This window comes from Eurosta solidaginis, chromosome X, assembly GCF_040869045.1.
Source record: "Eurosta solidaginis isolate ZX-2024a chromosome X, ASM4086904v1, whole genome shotgun sequence".
In the NCBI taxonomy this organism is placed as follows: Eukaryota; Metazoa; Arthropoda; class Insecta; order Diptera; family Tephritidae; genus Eurosta; species Eurosta solidaginis.
In genome coordinates, this window is record NC_090324.1 from 70033322 (window position 1) to 70050935 (window position 17614).

Below are 17614 nucleotides of genomic sequence, written 5' to 3' on the forward strand. Positions count from 1 at the left end.
AAATCTCGACTAATCATCTGTGAACGTTATAAAATACCGCGAAACACCTTGGGATGGCGTTCTCATCGGCTCACAAATATCTGTGTGCACTAACTAAAGCACATCACTCGTATAAATATTTGAAAATTTTTTAAAAGGTTTTTTTTAGTAATTTTGCATACCGCACAAGTTGAACAATCAAAATTTTTAGGTATATTAACGTTTAGTCCGTACACAATTTTCTCTTTCGATAAATCACAAACATCTTTAGTATTTAAAATGTTTAAATCTTTTGTGCCAAATGTCAATATTATTATTTTTGTTTTCATTTACCGCCGCATTCACGCACTCAACATCATCAAAGTTAGTATAGAAAATACCATTATCTGCCTTTGCTGTTGAGTTCACTTCAGCCAGCCTTTTATTAAACTGTACAAAGTAACCATGCTCAAGTATTTTGCTTACCGACAGGAAATTTCCATGTAAGTTTGGAACATAAAGCACTTCAGTGAATCTTATACTTCGCATTTTTCTTTTAATGTTAACACTACCTATGCCCTTAGCGACAACAAAATCACCTGAAGCAAGTGTAACAGTTTGTTCGCACCCTTCTATTTTTGAGAAAACTTTTAAATCATTACACATATGGGAGCAAGCGCCGCTATCCAATGCCCACATATTGCTATCTCGCAAATTTGCATGTGAACTCATACCCATTACCGCTTCTTTCTTTGTCGCTTTGCATTGTGACTTTATATGTCCCTTTTACCATAAGAGTAGCATTTAGCTGTACTCCAATCACGCGATTTTACTTTCGGCTGCTCAGTTATTTTACTGGAATTGCGCTCTGCCGCTCTTTCTTTCCCACCTTTTCTCCACCTGCTGGAATTCGTTGAAAATACACTCTCATTGTTACCGCCAAATTTTTCATTTCTCCGCCTTTCCTCTTCCAAAATTCCTTCAATTGTTCGAATGTTGGCAAACTGTCTGTGCTTTCAATTGCAACAACAAAACTATCCATTTTGTCTGGTAGGCTGCATAGCAACAAGCAGCAACACAGCAAATCTTCCGGCACCTCAACGCCAATCGATGTGAGTTTGTTCAAAATATTGCTAAATTCGTTCATTTGCATGGCCAATTTTTTACCTGCATCAAATCTGAATCGAACCAACTTTTTAAATAAGTTAACTTTTCGCGCGGGACCATCAGCGCTATATACACTGTTTAGCACTGTCCAAGCTTCTTTCGCAGTTTTGCAATGCTTTATGTGAATCAATTCTGACGGCTTCACACAAATAGTTATGTATGCCAGTACCTTTTTATCGGTCGATTCCCACTTAGCTTTTCCGTCTGCATCGTCATCAGCTGGACACTTTGTTTCCACGACTTCCCAATAATCCAACGTGATGAGCAGGCTCTTCATATGGATGGCCCAAGTGCTGTAATTTTCGGCACTGAGTAACCGTATAAATGCCTTATAAAGTGTGTAGACGTATAAATTTATCTAGTGCGTAAACGAGCGGTCAAATTTTGTATGAAAAATCATTTACACAATTAGTATAAATTTACGCGCACATTTCATTGTGTAAACGCGATAAACTCAAAGGAATGCAACCTTGCAGACATTACAGCAGGCATTTTCATCAGAAATCTCCAACATCAGCAAGTAAAGGCGTTTTAGTTTTGATTTTTCACTTAATCTTAGCATTTTTTAATTTGTATAACAATCAAAAAAAATTGTTTGGCAATAATACAGCTGATAAACAATCAAGTTTATCAAGAGTATTACTAGGTGCGTTTATATAAAAGCGTGTGTAAATGGATATAATGCTTTCATGAGTCCCCCTAATATGTGCCAGTGAACTCATAATTCACACTAAATAATTTAATAAATTCAATACCGGCCGACAAACGAAAATTATTTAGCAAACGTATTAAACGCGACGAACGCCAAAAGATGATTTTTATTATTTTTTAATTTTAATACAAAAATGGGTCTGGGCCCATAACCATTTATTAGAGTAGCGCACGAAAATAAAACACGACCGATTAGTTCAATTCATTTAATGGAAGTAAGAGCAATATTCAAAAATAGAGTGCACAAAGGTATTACATTTTAATATGAATATATATTTACGAATATGTATGTGCATTGAGAGTAGTTAATTATTGCAGTTGGGATGTTAGGTGACAATAAAGAAATAGTAGTATTTCCTACAATCTAAAACACAGTTGCTTATTTCTGAAATACATCTCAGTTTTTGTTTTTTAAATAAATAGAGGTTTTCCGAAAATGGAATATTTGAAATGCGTATGTATGCATATTTTAGAAGACAGTTTTTTTCAATTAGAAGAAAATTTTTCTAACGGGGTCGTCCTTCGGCTGTGTCTGGCAAACACTCCGAGTGTATTTCTGTCACGAAAAGCTCTCAGTGAAAACTCATCTGCCTTGTAGATGCCGCTCGGGGTCGGCATAAAACAAGTAGGTCCCGTCCAGCAAATTTCTAGGCAAAATTAAAAGGAGCATGACGCAAATTGGAACATATATTCATTTATTTTATATTATAAAGTAACTCCGCCCTCTCCTTGTCATCGGCTGCGACGCCAGCGGACAGCATGAGCCATGGTGGAGCAGCGACACAAACGCAAGGGGTGAGTCCATTTTTGACTACTTATTTACTACTAACCTAATTGTATGCAACAAAGGCAACCAGCCAACGTTTAGGAATAGAATTAGAGAGGAAGTCATGGATATCACCCTGACCACAGACTCTCCCACTGTAAGAATCGATGACTGGAGAGTGTCAGACACATGCTCATTCTCGGACCACAGTAGGATACTCTTCAACATCGATCTTGAAGTGGAAGTTCCCCTGCCATATATAAATCCAAGAAAAACAGACTGGAACAAATAATTAGAAATAGTATCTCACAAACTGTCATCCACGGAAATGGAAGTCAGACGGTGAGCTAACAATATAGACAGAGCGGTAAACCGAGAGACAACGATATTGACAACCACTGTTGAGCTCTGTTGTCCCCTTACTAGACCACGGGTAAGACCTAGAACTACGTGGTGGAATACAGAGGTTAGCCAACTCAGGTCAAAAGCAAGAAAACTCTTCAACAAAGCCAAACATAGCCGGCTGGAAGAGGACTGGGATGTAGCTTTAACAAATACAAAAGCTGCATCAAGAAGGCAAAAAGGATATCATGGGAACAATATTGTGAGAACTTGGCGACAAATGAGGCATCAAGACTTCGCAAAATACTCTCAGGATCTAGTTCAGCCCCTAGTAGCATAAGGAAGTCTGATGGCTCATGGACCGTCTCCAGTCTGGAAACTATAGAGGTCTTGATGGAGACACACTTTCCTCGATGCACGGATACGACAGGCACGACGATACCAGAAAACCGCGCACACCCTCCGGAAACCGACGTCACGGACATGGTTGACCGGGATAAAATATCATGGGCAATAAAATCATTCGAACCCTACAAATCGGCGGTACCGGATGGTGTGATACCGGCTATGTTACAACCCGCTTTTGACGAACTGATACCATATTTACACGGCATTTTCTCAAGATGCCTACAAGATGGTTATGTACCTGAAGCCTGGAGAAATGTACGGTTCGTTTTCATTCCCAAAGCAGGAAAATTTAACCACTCGGAAGCCAAAGACTATAGACCAATAAGCCTCTCCTCAATGCCTCTGGCAGATAGATGCAGCACAGCATGCATACCAAAAGGGCAAATCATTTGAAGGTGCCCTTCAAGAGGAAGTCAGTGCCATCGAGAACTCACTAAGCTGCAAGGAATACACGTTGGCAGCCTTCCTCGACATTGAGGGCGCTTTCAAAAATGTGCAGACGGAGGCCATCTTCAAGGCTATTACACGATATGGAACCCAAAGCTCTATAGTTGCATGGATCGATTCTATGCTTAGGAGAAGAGTTGTTAACGCGACTTTAGGTACTGGTTCTATTGGCAAAATGACCACCAGAGGCACTCCCAAGGCGGGGTGCTATCGCCTCTTCTCTGGATACTGGTGATCAACGAAATTCTTGAAATCTGTAGGAGAAAACGAACAAAGGTAGTTGCATACGCCGATGACTTAGTGATTATGATCACAGGCAAATTCTTGCCAACCATCAGCGAACTCATGGAATCGGCACTTTGCGACATTTCACGATGGGCAGGGCAAAATGGGCGGGGGCAAACCCAACAAAAACAGAACCTGTTCTGTTTACGACAAAGACAGAGATACCCTCCCTTAACTTACCGAGGCTAAACCGCACAACGTTAAACCTACCTTCGGAAGCAAAATATCTTGGAATTATACTCGATTCCAAGTTAAGCTGGAGAAGGAACGTTGAGATGAGGTCAAGGAAGGCTCTAGCAGCATACTAGGCCTGCAAAAGGGCTTTTGAGCGGATCTGGGGACTGGCACCACATGTCATTCATGGCACATACAGCACAGTCATTCGACCGATGCTAACATATGGAGCTCTAGTCTGGTGGAAGGCGCTAGACAAAAAGAGTAATCAGCAGAGGATCGGGAATGTACAAAGGCTGTCATGCCTGTGAATGTCAGGCGCCGTGAGCAGCGCACCTCAGGAAGCACTAAATGTCATCTTTCACTTGACGCCTCTACAAGTCTTCGTGCAGGGATTAGCCGCTAGAGGAGCTCTACGACTAAGAGAATCCAACATGTGGAAAACAACTAAGTACGGACACGCGACGATTCTAGACGATAGGACGAAGGGGCTAAGCCAATAATTCCGACTTCCTGACGCATGCAGTGTATTCCAAGCCGAGGTCTATGCCATAGACAGAGCGGCAAAGCTGCTCCAAAATAGCGCGGTGTACCGATGTAACAATATTTGTGGACAGCCAAGCCGCCTTAAAGGCATTAGAGTCCAACACGATAAAATCGGACATCGTGCGGAGGCGTAGAGCCTCTCTGGCTCCTATAAGGCTTCTCAATGTCTCCCTTTGCTGGGTCCCTGGGCACAGCGGCATTGAAGGGAATGAACTCGCGGATGAGATGGCTAGGAAAGGTTCCGACTTAGACATAAATGAGGTGGACAGCTCCGTCCGACCGCCGCTGAGTTGTCTCCTAGGGATAATCGACGAATACGAGAACAGGGCAACGGACTTGCTATGGACCAATAGGGTTGACTGCGAAGTCTCAAGGTCCTTATGGCCATGCTTGGATAAGAAGGGCACGAGCTTCCTTCTCAAACTGAACAAATCTGCGTTGAGGGTACTTACAAGTGTCATCACAGGTCATTGTGCTATCGCACCAATGCTCCGACGGTGGCGAATACCAACAAGCTCCCTCTGCAGAAGCTGTCAGGATGAGGAGAAAGAGGAGTCGATCTACCACTATCTCTGCCGATGCCCGGCGCTTCAAAAAAGAAGGCTCAGATTTCTGGGCTCACGCTTCTTCGACAGCCCGGCAGAGGTTGGGAAGGTGGACGTCTCGCTTCTTCTTGGGTTCATCAGGGAAAGCAAGTGGTTCGTCGAGGACCGCTAGGAGGTAATGGGGTTAAAAAATTTGCCGCCACCCTGTACTTACTGAGGGCACTCACAATGGAAAAAAATATCTCCGAGTGGAAGTGTGGGTATTGCACACGCACGCTTTCTTAACCTAACCCAACTTAACTCCTCCCTCTTGAAAAATACTAGAAGCTTTCTGGGACTCATGCCACTTTCTGTTTCTACGTCTAACAGCTGTTTCACTCCTAAAAGCAGGAGTCTTAGCCTGGCAACCTCGGCAAAAGCACAAAAGGTGTTCGATCGTTTCTTCCTCCAACCCGCAATTCCTACATCTGCTATCACTTGCCAAATGGCATGCGATGCCAGAAGAAAGTGTCCAGTCAGAACACCAGTCATAAGCCTACAGTCACCTTTTTTAAAGATAGATTGAACCTTGTTAGTCCAAAGCTGTAAGACCTACACATGATTTTCGACACTTTGCAGATCCGGGCTTGATTCCACACCTTTCTCGCTTAATCGACAATATGCACCTCTCCCTTTCTCTTAATCTCGCCCAATCTGATTGGAACGTCTACGGAGCAAGCTTCGAGAGATGGGTCCTTTCCAGATGGATGTTTCTCCCTGTCCCGGTTGTTTCCAGAGATTGCTTACACTTTCACACACTTTTAGAAGCTGGGCTATGCGAGATTATTGCCTTAACTGCTGCTTGGCTGTCTATATAAAACTTGACGCGGTTGCAGTTTAAGATATTTTCTTCCAGTGTTTCTACTCTACAGTGGCCTAGCAGCTTATAGGCTATGTTTATTTAAGGATCACCGCAGCATACCGCAGACCCTACTCTTTCCGCTTTTTTAGAGCCATCGGTGTACAGGTATATCGCCTCGTCCATCATTTGGGCACCCTTGCACCAACCATCCACCTCAATTGTGGATCTAAGATTCCTTCGAGGCGCAGATACGGAATTAGGTAGTCGGTATGGCCGCGTGGTCTACGCTCCAGCTGCCCCAAGATCCTGAGCCTCGTTGCAATAGTTAACGCTGCTACCGTTGCCACCAGGTCTGCAGGTGGAATTTGCAGAATGGCATACAATTAGGTAGGTTCCTTTTTGTGTCAGTGTCCTCTAAACTTTTTTGAAATAAAATTGATCGAAGGTGTTATTTTATACATACAATTTTTAGATTGATGGTGTGACTTACTGTGCATTTATGTGGTTTTTCTCCCGTATGGCGACGCATATGCACGACCAACATGTATTGCGCTTTGAAAGGCTTTTCGCAGCGTGAACACTGAACCCATCGACACACGAATACTTTTTTATTGGAATGTATATGATCATTGTTAATGTGTTTAACCAATTCATCCTGTGTAGCAAATTCTATTCCACAGTCTCTCCAATGACAATTAGTCTCAATAAAGTCGCCGGGCTCGTCTTTTATATCGGTTGCATCCAGGATGTTAGTATCGTATTCACTATTTGCTGTTGTTGTACCCTGTAAATTGCTACCGCATGGTGGCAAATGTACTTCTAGGCTTTTGCAACGCTCTTGATACTGACCTAAGAGGTTTTTAGACGCGCTGTCTGCTTCAACTTGAAGTACTTCTCTTGGTATAGATTCTGGTTGCTGAGGGAAACTTTTTATACTCTTCTCGTCTTCGCACCGCTGCAGGAAATATAGATAAATATAATCAATTTTGATTTTCGACCGTTTAGTTAGGATTGAAAAAGTTGTGTTTCATTTTTTTTTCAATTTCGTCTGAAATCGAAACCAAGAAGGTTTGAAAAATTCTGAAGTAATTCAAGAGTTTGTCTGAAAAAATGGCATTAACCGATGACGGGTATAAAAAATACTTTCGAATATCTAAAAGTGTTCCGTACTTTCACATATTCAAATGTTTAAAGCTGGTGAATTTGCAGCTACTTATATTACTCCCGCAACCAGGAAGACTTATGTGAATTATTTGAGAGTAGTCAGAGTTAAAAATTTTGAATTTTTAGTTTTAGGACAAGCGGTGCTATTATAAACAGCATGCGTCACGATTCGTCAGACAGGGGGAGAAGTCGAAATGCAGCAAAATCTGCATCCCATAATGTATAATGTATTTATTTATTACGGCTTTCTTAAGCCTAACTTAAATCTATTTTACATGTTTATAATTGTCTTCTGGACTATGCAATCTAGAATAGTTACACCTTGGAGTACCATGGATGGGAGACTTCCAGATCATGCGAACAAAGTGTTGTGCTTGTGCAGTATGTAGGCATTTTACGCATGTTAGTACAGCGCGAAGGCAACATCTGCACGGCGATGCACTGAGTTAATCGAGTGATGCGTTTCAGTATGTGCTTCGGCAACCTTTTTTGTATGCGTACAAGAGCTTGGAAGTCTTGGCGCTACATAGCAGTATAGTTTCGCTGCACTTCTATCGATGCTATGGAAGCCCGCCTGTCCGGCATTAAATTGGTAGTGTTCTGCAATAATTGTACAATTTTTGCTTAAATTTATTGGAATGACATGATTTAATATCATTCGGTAGTTCATTATAGGATTTAAGACCTTTATAATACAGATTACATTTGTCTGCTTCAGTTTTATAAGCCGGCAGATTAAAATCATTTTTATTACGAGTATTGACAGAGTGCATATCTTTTACATATTTTATATTAGTCCTCAAATACGCAGGCAAAGTTCCTTCTATTATGTTTTTAATAAATTTTATGATATAATAAAAAAGTTGCTGTCTAATGCTAAGCCAATTAAGAGAGCATAGCATGTCTCTGATAGGTGTGTCATACCGTTTTTTGAGAATGAATCTCATAGCTCGGTTCTGTTGCTTTTTTAGCTTGTATATCTGACTATCTCGCAAGATGAAAAATATAGTTGGGCAATAAGTAAAATGAGGTTCGATTATAGATCTATAGACGATGATTTTATACCTTCTATTTAAATATTTGCAGGTTCGTTGTGTAAAATATAAATTTTTCGCTATTTTTCCTACCGTATAATCCACATGCTCGTTGAAATTCAGCTTATCATCTATTTTTATTCCCAAGTATTTTATGGTGCTGACTTTTTCAATTAGTTCATTATTTATATTTAAGTTTTGTAGCTCACTGTTTTGAAAATTGCGTCTAGATATGACCATAAATTTCGTTTTATTGACATTCACTTTTAGTCTGTTTACGCATAACCAACCATATACGCTGTTAAGATCTTCTTGCAGCTTAGCATATATTTCAGTAATATTGTTCCCACTTATCATCAGTAATGTATCATCAGCAAACAATTTTATTTCACAGTGCTTAATGGAGCTAGTTATATCATTAATATATATACTGAACAGTATGGTTGCCAGCACAGACCCTTGAGGTAGACCAACAGGTACCTCCCTTTTATCCGATACGGACGTTCCAATCACTGTTCTTTGGTATCTGTTAATAAGGAAGTCTTAAAACCATTTTAGTTCATTACCAGAAACGCCAATGTAAGAAAGCTTTTTCAGCATTAAGTTTTGGTCGATCGTCTCGAATGCACGTTTTAAATCCAAAAACACAGCTAATATGTGTTTTTTCCTGCTTAAGTCTTCTTTCCAGTTAACTACAACCAAATTCAAAGCACTTTCACAGGAATGTTTCTTTCGAAAACCAGATTGTTGAGGTATAATAATTAAATTATCTTCTAATTATTTTACCAGCTGATTTTTTACCACTGTTTCCAAAATTTTTTCATCACATTGTAACGTGTTAATAGGTCTTATCTCCTCAACTTTGATGGTATTTTTGACTTTTTCTAATGGCACAACTATAGAAGATTTCCATAAACAAGGAACGAGACATTTATCTAAGCTCTCATTAACAAGTTGAGAATAGAAAAAACCTATATACGTTATGGAGTCTTTAAAGACTCCTTCCGACACAAGTTTCTTCCCTCCAATTTTATTTTTAAACTTACTTACTATATCAACTATTTCTGAAGTGGATACTTTCTGAAACTTAAAAACATTAGGGCCATTTTGCTCATCTATAGTACCTTCATTACTAAAAGAAGTAGGAATATTCATGCTAATCTCCAATATACTATCAATGAAATAGTTATTCAAAGACAGTGCTATTTCATTTTCCTCTCTGTACAGTTGGTCGTTTATTTTAATTTTTTTAATACCATTGTTTTCTTTAGCCATGCTTATGGAATTTTTCAAGTTTTTCCACATGACCTTACTATCACCAGTACTATGGTTGATTTTGTTTTCCATGTACTTGGCTTTTTTTATCTTAATTAGCGGTTTATATTGGCGTTTCGCACTATAATATTCACTCCATTCTCCAGTGGATAGGCTGATCTTGTAAAGATTTAGCTTACGTTTATTTAAGTTAGCCAGCTCAAAATCATACCACTTGTTCATAAGTTTGACACTGACTTCTTTAGAGTATGTCAGGGTGGTCACTGCGCTTGATAGCGTATTATATAGGAATGTTGCCTTACTTTCTATGCTCAGATTTTCAAAGTCAGTGTAGTTAAGCTGTCGCTTGTATAATTTTCCCAGGAAATTATTGTTCTCTTCGTTCTCATCTGAAATAGTTTATGTAATTTGATTTTGAATTTAATCGTTTCATGATCTGAAATCTGAAACTCTTCCAATTTTAAACATGATATAGAGCTACTACCTGTAAATAAGAAATCGATCAATGTATCTGTCTTATCGCCCTTTCGTGTATAAAAATCTATTTTTTGCTCCATAGCAAAGGATCGAAATAAGTCAACTAACTGTTTACTATAAGTTGTGCTCTTGTAAAGGTTTATATTGAAATCGCCCACAAAGATAATATTATCCTGTGTTACGCAGTTATTGTTTAAAATGTTGTATAAGTACCTGGCTAGGCCACTCTGACTTAATCGGTTTAAGGGCTAGCCGGGGGAGATCTCATCGGCAGCGTCTGTACACCTCTAGGTGCGGCTGCAAGCGGGCGTCTGTCTTGGAGCAAGCGGCTCGCTATATAAACGTGCCAAGTAATATTTTCACCCCCGCTGAGCGGGTTGTGCGCTGGGCTTGTGACCCGCCGCGTAAAACCATACTCCATTGAAATATAACAACAAGCCTCGGATAAATACACTCTCTATTGATGACGACCATGGCAAACTTTTGAACGACAATGAATTGAGGGCATGCACCTGGAACGTCCAATCCCTGAATGGAATTGGTGCAGATGCGCGGCTGGTTGATGTCCTCGCCAAAGCAAAATCTGACATCACCGCCATCCAAGAAATGCGTTGGACGAAGCAAGGAAGAAAGGAGATCAAAAATTGTGACATATATTGGAGTGGCCATACGATTAAGCGCAGTTTCGGCGTCGGATTCGTGGTGGGAGAGAGACTTTGTCGCCAAGTGCTGGCGTTCACGCCTGTGGACGAACGTCTCGCCGCTATCCGAATAAAACCAAAATTTTTTAATATATCATTCATCTGCGCCCATGCGGCGACAGAGGAGAAAGACGATGAGGTAAAAGACACTTTTTATGAATAATTAGAACGCACATACGGGCCCTGCCCCCGTCATGATATAAAAGTCGTGCTTGGCGACTTTAACGCCAGGGTGGGCAAAGAAGGTGTTTTTGGCCCTACAGTCGGAAAGTTCAGCCTACACAATGAAACTTCTCCTAACGGGTTGAGGCTGATCGACTTTGCCGGTGCTCGAAACATGGTCATATCCAGCACGAGGTTCATGCATAAAAAGATACATCAAGCTACATGGCTATCTCCTGATCGAAATACTCGCAATCAGATCGATCACGTTGTGATAGATGGACGGCATGCCTCCAGTGTTTTAGATGTGCGCACGATCCGAGGACCTAACATCGACTCTGATCGTTATCTCGTCGCAGCCAAAATACGCACCCGCCTCAACGTGGCTAAAACCAAGGAACAAAAAACACAAGGAAAGCTAGACGTCGAAAAGCTTCAATCACAACAGACTGCCAATGATTTCGCAGCTCGACTCTCACACCTGCTCTTTGAGAGCACAACTCATCCTGAAGGAATACAGGAGCAGTGGGAGCATATCTGCAAAGCACTTCATACTGCCGCCGAGGAAAAAATTGGTTACGGGCGGCCACGGAAAAACAACTGGTACGATGAAGAATGCCGCGTTGCAACCGAAAAAAAGGACGCTGCCTACAGGGCTACGTTAAAAGCGAGCGCGACAAGAGGAGTGTGTGAACGCTATCATGAGTTGAAAAGGGAAGCGAGACACCTTTTCAGGAAGAAAAAAGCAGAAGCAGAAAGGCGTGAGTGCGAGGAGCTTGAGCTGCTAGCCACCACGAATAACGCCCGAAAATTCTACCAAAAAATACGGCGACAGACAGAAGGTTTTAAGACCGGGGCAAACTCCTGTAGGAATGAAAACGGCGACCTTGTAACTGATGTCCAGAGAGTGCTTAGATTATGGAGGGAATACTTCTCTGCTCTCCTAAATGGAGGCAGCAATTCACCGCGCAGAGATGAAGAACCCAATCCCGCAATCGATGATGATGGAATATATGTCCTCCGCCCGATTATGACGAAGTTAGAACAGCAAAAACCAGACTGAAAAACAACAAGGCCGTGGCAAGTTCGGCGGCGAGGAGTTGGTAAGGCGCATGCAGCAGCTTCTTAGCAAAATATGGGCGGACGAAAGCATGCCCGACGGTTGGAATCTAAGTGTTCTTTGCGCAGTGCACAAGAAGGGGGATACTGCAAATTACACCAACTATCGTGCAATCAGCCTTCTTAATATCGCATATAAGGTCCTTTCAATTGTATTGTGCGAAAGATTGAAGCCCACCGTGAACCGGCTGATTGGACCTTATCAGTGCGGCTTCAGACCTGGTAAATCTAACATCGACCAGATTTTCACAATGCGCCAAATCTTGAAAAAACCCGTGAAAAGAGAATCGACACACATCACCTCTTCGTCGACTTTAAAGCCGCCTTCGACAGCACGAAAAGGAGCTGCCTATATGCCGCTATGTCTGAATTTGGTTTCCCCGCAAAACTTATACGGCTGTGTAAAATGACGTTGAGCAACACCATCAGCTCAGTCAAAATTGGGAAGGACCTCTCCGAGCCGTTCGAAACTAAACGAGGTTTCAGACCCCCTATCGTGCGATTTCTTTAATTTGATGCTAGAGAAAATTATACTAGCTGCAGAACTTAACCGCACTGGAACAATATACTATAAAAGCGTGCAATTACTGGCGTATGCTGATGACATTGATATCATCGGCCTAAACACCCGCGCTGTTAGTGCTGCTTACTCCAAACTGGAAAGAGAAGCGGTAAAGATGGGTTTGATGGTGAATGAGGACAAAACGAAGTACCTGCTGCCATCGAGCAAAGATTCAGCGCATATGCGCCTTGGCAACCACGCTACTGTTGGCAGCCATAATTTCGAAATAGTAAAAGACTTCGTTTATTTGGGAACCAGCATCAACACTAGCAATAACATCAGCACTGAAATCCAGCGAAGAATCAATCTTGCCAATAAATGCTACTTTGGACTAGGTAGGCAATTGAAAAGTAAAGTCCTCTCTCTGCGAACGAAAACCATACTCTACAAGTCACTTATCGTACCCGTCCTGCTATATGGGGCAAAAGCATGGACCATGACAACAGCAGATGAAGCGGGTTTGGGAGTGTTCGAGAGAAAAGTTCTTCGAAAGATTTATGGACCACTACGCGTTGGCGATGGCGAGTACCGAAGAAGATTTAATGATGAGCTGTACGAGCTATACGCAGACATCAACATAGTCCAGCGAATTAAAACGCAGCGGCTGCGCTGGCTAGGCCATGTTATGCGAATGAAAGATGATGCTCCGGCTAAGAAAGTGTTTCTATCGGAACCCGCCTATGGAAGCAGAGGTAGAGGGCGGCCCCCACTCCGTTGGAAGGACCAGGTAGAAAACGATTTAAACTCCCTTGGTGTGACCAATTGGCGCCGGTTGGCCGAGCGAAGGAGCGACTGGCGCGCCTTGTTGGACGGCCATAACCATTTAGACGGTTAAGCGCCAATTAAGAAAGTAAGTAATAAGTGCGTTATAAATTCTGCATCACTCGAGGTCGGTGAGTGATATATCAGAGCTATTTGATATTGGGGAAAATATTTTTAACTTTTAGTATAATACACCAGATGTTCTTGTTTAATGTTGTGTTGTAACTTATTGAGTATTCAATTGTTTCATTTATATATATTAGCACACCGCCTGTGTGCCTGCTGTGGGAATCGCACCGTACAAGGTTATATGTTTGTATCTGTAGCTCTTAATTCGTTATTTCTTCAGTCGAACAAGTCTCCGAACAAAATATTAAATGTGGTTTATGCACATCTATCAGACACTCTAGTTCAGCTTTATGGATAACCCTGGTTCAAATGTTTTCAAAGAACTCGATATATAGTGTACTAATAGTCTGCTAATAATTACGAAATCGAAACTGTGATCATACCTTTATATGCCAGCATTTTATGCTTGAAACACAATACCGAGCGACGACGATATACGCCGCGTTAGGCGATGACATTTTTCAAATTACGCCCAGTCATTTCGTCTACTTAAAACACAACGCCGGGCGAAATTTACGCTGTTTATTCAGAGTGGCCATTATTTAGAAATAAAGATGAAAACAATTAAAACTTTTTTAATTCTTTGCTTTAGCACTTGACTGCTGAAACACGCCTCAAATGTTAAGAGCTGTGCTAATCCGCGTATATGTTAAAAAATCGCTTATCCTCGCTTATAGCGTTTCCTGTTCTGGCTAAAGTGTTACGCTTTTTGTACGCCGCGCAAGGGTTGTTGTTATATTCTAAAAAACAGGCAACGCCTTTACGGAGTATTTCGTTCTTTTGTGAAAATTGTTGCCTGCTCGCAACGCAAAAGCGTTACACTTTTACCCTGTATAAAATGGCGGTGTGGCAGTGCAACTCTGTGAAACTCTCAATTCGCTCTTTAGTTCCACATATACTTTGTTAATATGAGTGAATATGGGGAGTTGAAATGCTCTTTGTATGCACCATAAATGTTGAAAATTTTCAAGGGTAGAAGTAACTCAGTTAAGCCTTTACCATTTACTTAGGCAACAATTTATTTCAGAAAAGAAAACGCTATTAGATAATGCTTAGGAGACCCATCTAGCGGCAAATAGCTACATAGCATGTTGTACCGAAAAGCAGAGACACGAACCTCTGTTGTATGGCTTTGTATAAGCTATAGCTGAATCGGTTGCGATGAATAGTGGGCACACACCATTTTTAGAAGTGGTATATAGAATTAGTGTAGAGGTTAAACATATACACATATTTCAGTTGCATTTGAGTATAATGCGTATTGAAATTTAGTAGCACAAATCTTCTGCGCAGCAATTTCAGAGGTGTACCTATTTAAAATTTGACGCTTAGCAGTCCATATAAAGTTTAAGCTTAAACGTCTATAGATGTAAAAAAATACAGCTATTAATATTATAAAGCCGCAGACACCCACCGACGTGTGTAAAGTACGTATACATATGCCGTACGTACACACATTTGAGTGAAATTTATGCCCGTAGTTGCAACGAAAAAAATGTTGCCATTGACCTGTTCGAATGCATGCTTATGGAAACTTCAACTTTTTCTATTACAATTTTTGATGTTGTAAAAGGCTGGAATTAATATTAAATAAGCATAAATATACTACATATTTATGATCTGAACTTTTACTCTATTATTTCGAATTATTTCCACAATTTTTCAAACTTTAATTAGGTGTTTTTGCATAAAAACTGCAAACGGTCAAAAATTAGGGCGCAAAAGTTTACTAGGCAACTCTGTCTAGTGAGAGAGCGATCAGCTGACCCGTTCTTATGGAAAAAATCAAAACTGTTTTGATTTCTACGTTCCGGGCTACGTACGTACGTGCTTTGAACGTCGGTGAGTTTTCGTTTACATTGCACATTCACAAGATAGGTCGTGTCAGCTGACACGTTTTTTGTACGTACGTTCGTGGGTAGCTGCAGCTTAACCCTGTAATTTAAAAAAATGCAGTTTACATGTATACGGCGCACATTGCGTACGTTTCCTTAAGCTTGCATGACAGCGCAAGTACCCGGTTAGTTGAAAACATCGATTGAAAAACGAAAACTTAGGAAATGTTTGTGCTAAGTACCTTTTAGTTTTTAATAATATTAATCTGTCTAAGCCGCCTACATAAATATTTAGAAGGCGTCGAAACATGCGTGTGCGCAGCCGTGCACGGCGAATTGGAAGACACCAACGAGCGACCACTTCCATCGTCGTCAACGATACTGGGAACGAGCAGTCAAGTACTATTAGCCGACAATCGCGGACGCCCTCTTATCATAACGTGCCACTATCTTATATATATACATATATATGTATAATATAAATTTTTTATATCTTCTAAAAAGTATTTAAAGTCAGGAGTTAAAGTTTTTAACAAGGTTTTAAAATATATTTAGATTTTTGTGCAAAGTGAATTGTGCAAAATCATTAATACCTAACTAAAGAAGAAATTAAAAATTAAAATATTTAAAACGTTTTGGAAAAAAACTTAACAAACATTTTTTTATTAAAGAAAGAAGAAGTGGAGAGTGTAGCGAAGAGAGACCCAAGTTTGTTCATGGTCCCTCGCAGCCATTCTTGGCCCACCCTTAACAATTTTATTAATTTATTTTATTTATTTATTTATTTAGAGTTTGTACAAGGAAGACTTAGTCTTTTAGGTAGTACATCAATCCGATTAAGTTATTATACGGAAATGTTACAAAAAGAAATTTACTTATTCATCTAAAGATATAACATAACATAATATGTATTATTATATCTATATTATTGTTACGAATATTAGCAAAACTAAGGGGTGCTGCCATCTCTAAGCCGATGCTAAACAGTGATATCATGCACATCCATAGATCAATCATTATGTATCTACATAAACGAAACAATAATTGCGTCTACACATATGTACCATGTACGTATACGAGCAGCGGAGAAGCAATGTACAAACACATGCATATATCTTATCTGAATTGCTCACAAGAGAGGGCAATAATTTGTGCAAGTATCACTCAAATGAGAAGTTATAAACGTAGTTGTGGCTGGCGATTTTGTAGCTGAAACTAACTAGTAAGTTCTGGAATAGAAAAGACTAGAAGTATGCAATGAGAAATCAAAAAGTATAAAAGGCGCGACAGTAGAGGCGAGGAGTGAGGTTCACTTGAGCTATCAATCAGTTTAGTTATTAAGCAAGCTATTCGTTGCAAAGTATAAGTGTTATTGTGAAGTACTTTAATAAAGGCCATTTTTCCCTTATTCATATATTGGAGTTATTTATTCAACAGTTTAGTGATACGAACTTAGCAAATGGGCAAATAAGAGGATTTGCAGTAAACTCGTTACATTTGTTGTCAGAAGTGGGATTGTTGAATAAATTGCAAAGTTGCAGAGCACAACGAGGACACGGCGAAGTTAAGTGAATTAAGGATCCAGCAACTGAAAAAGGAGCTGGAAGCCCGTGGATTGAATACTACCGGCAATAAACTCGAACTTCAGGCAAGACTACGAGAGGTAATGGAGTCGCAAGAATCGATGTGGACGAGTATGTCTTTTATCCTGATGGGGACGAGACAACAACAAAAATTGAAGAGAAAAACGAAACATCGCAGACAGTTACGAGCACAGACTTGAACATGATTTTTGCTGCAATATCTGCACAAACATCGACAGTAACATTAATGTCGTCGCAAATGTCAGAAATGTCATCAGGAATAACATCGAAGATTGAAGCACAAGAAACGCGTATGTCAGAAATGTTGACACAGATTACATCCAAGATGGAAACACAGCTCGAACAACAGAAGACATATATCGCATTCCAACTGGAATCACAGGAGGCACGTATTTCAGAAATGACGTCGCAAGTGTCATCTCAACTGGAAGACCAAAAGACATATATGGCATCTCAATTTGAGGCGCAAGAGGCACGTATATCTGAAATGTTGGCAGAAATTTTAGAACAGGTATCACCAAAACTGGAAGCGCAGGATGCAAAAATGGCTCAATTTTAGGCAGACATACATGATTAAAAAGGTCGTATGGAGCAGTACCA

The 17614-nt window shown here is 40.5% G+C and overlaps 1 protein-coding gene across 1 annotated transcript in view; it reads right to left on the reverse strand.

The window, feature by feature from the left end:
- Positions 1-246: 246 nt before the first annotated feature.
- Positions 247-17614, reverse strand: part of LOC137235009 (transcriptional activator cubitus interruptus-like) — a 324700-nt gene continuing 307332 nt past the window's right edge. The window contains exons 4-6 of the mRNA XM_067758267.1: positions 6681-7145; positions 815-1453; positions 247-741 (exon numbers count right to left, since the gene is read on the reverse strand). Coding sequence (XP_067614368.1) covers positions 247-741; positions 815-1453; positions 6681-7145 — 1599 coding nt within the window. The remainder of the gene's footprint in view (positions 742-814; positions 1454-6680; positions 7146-17614) is intronic.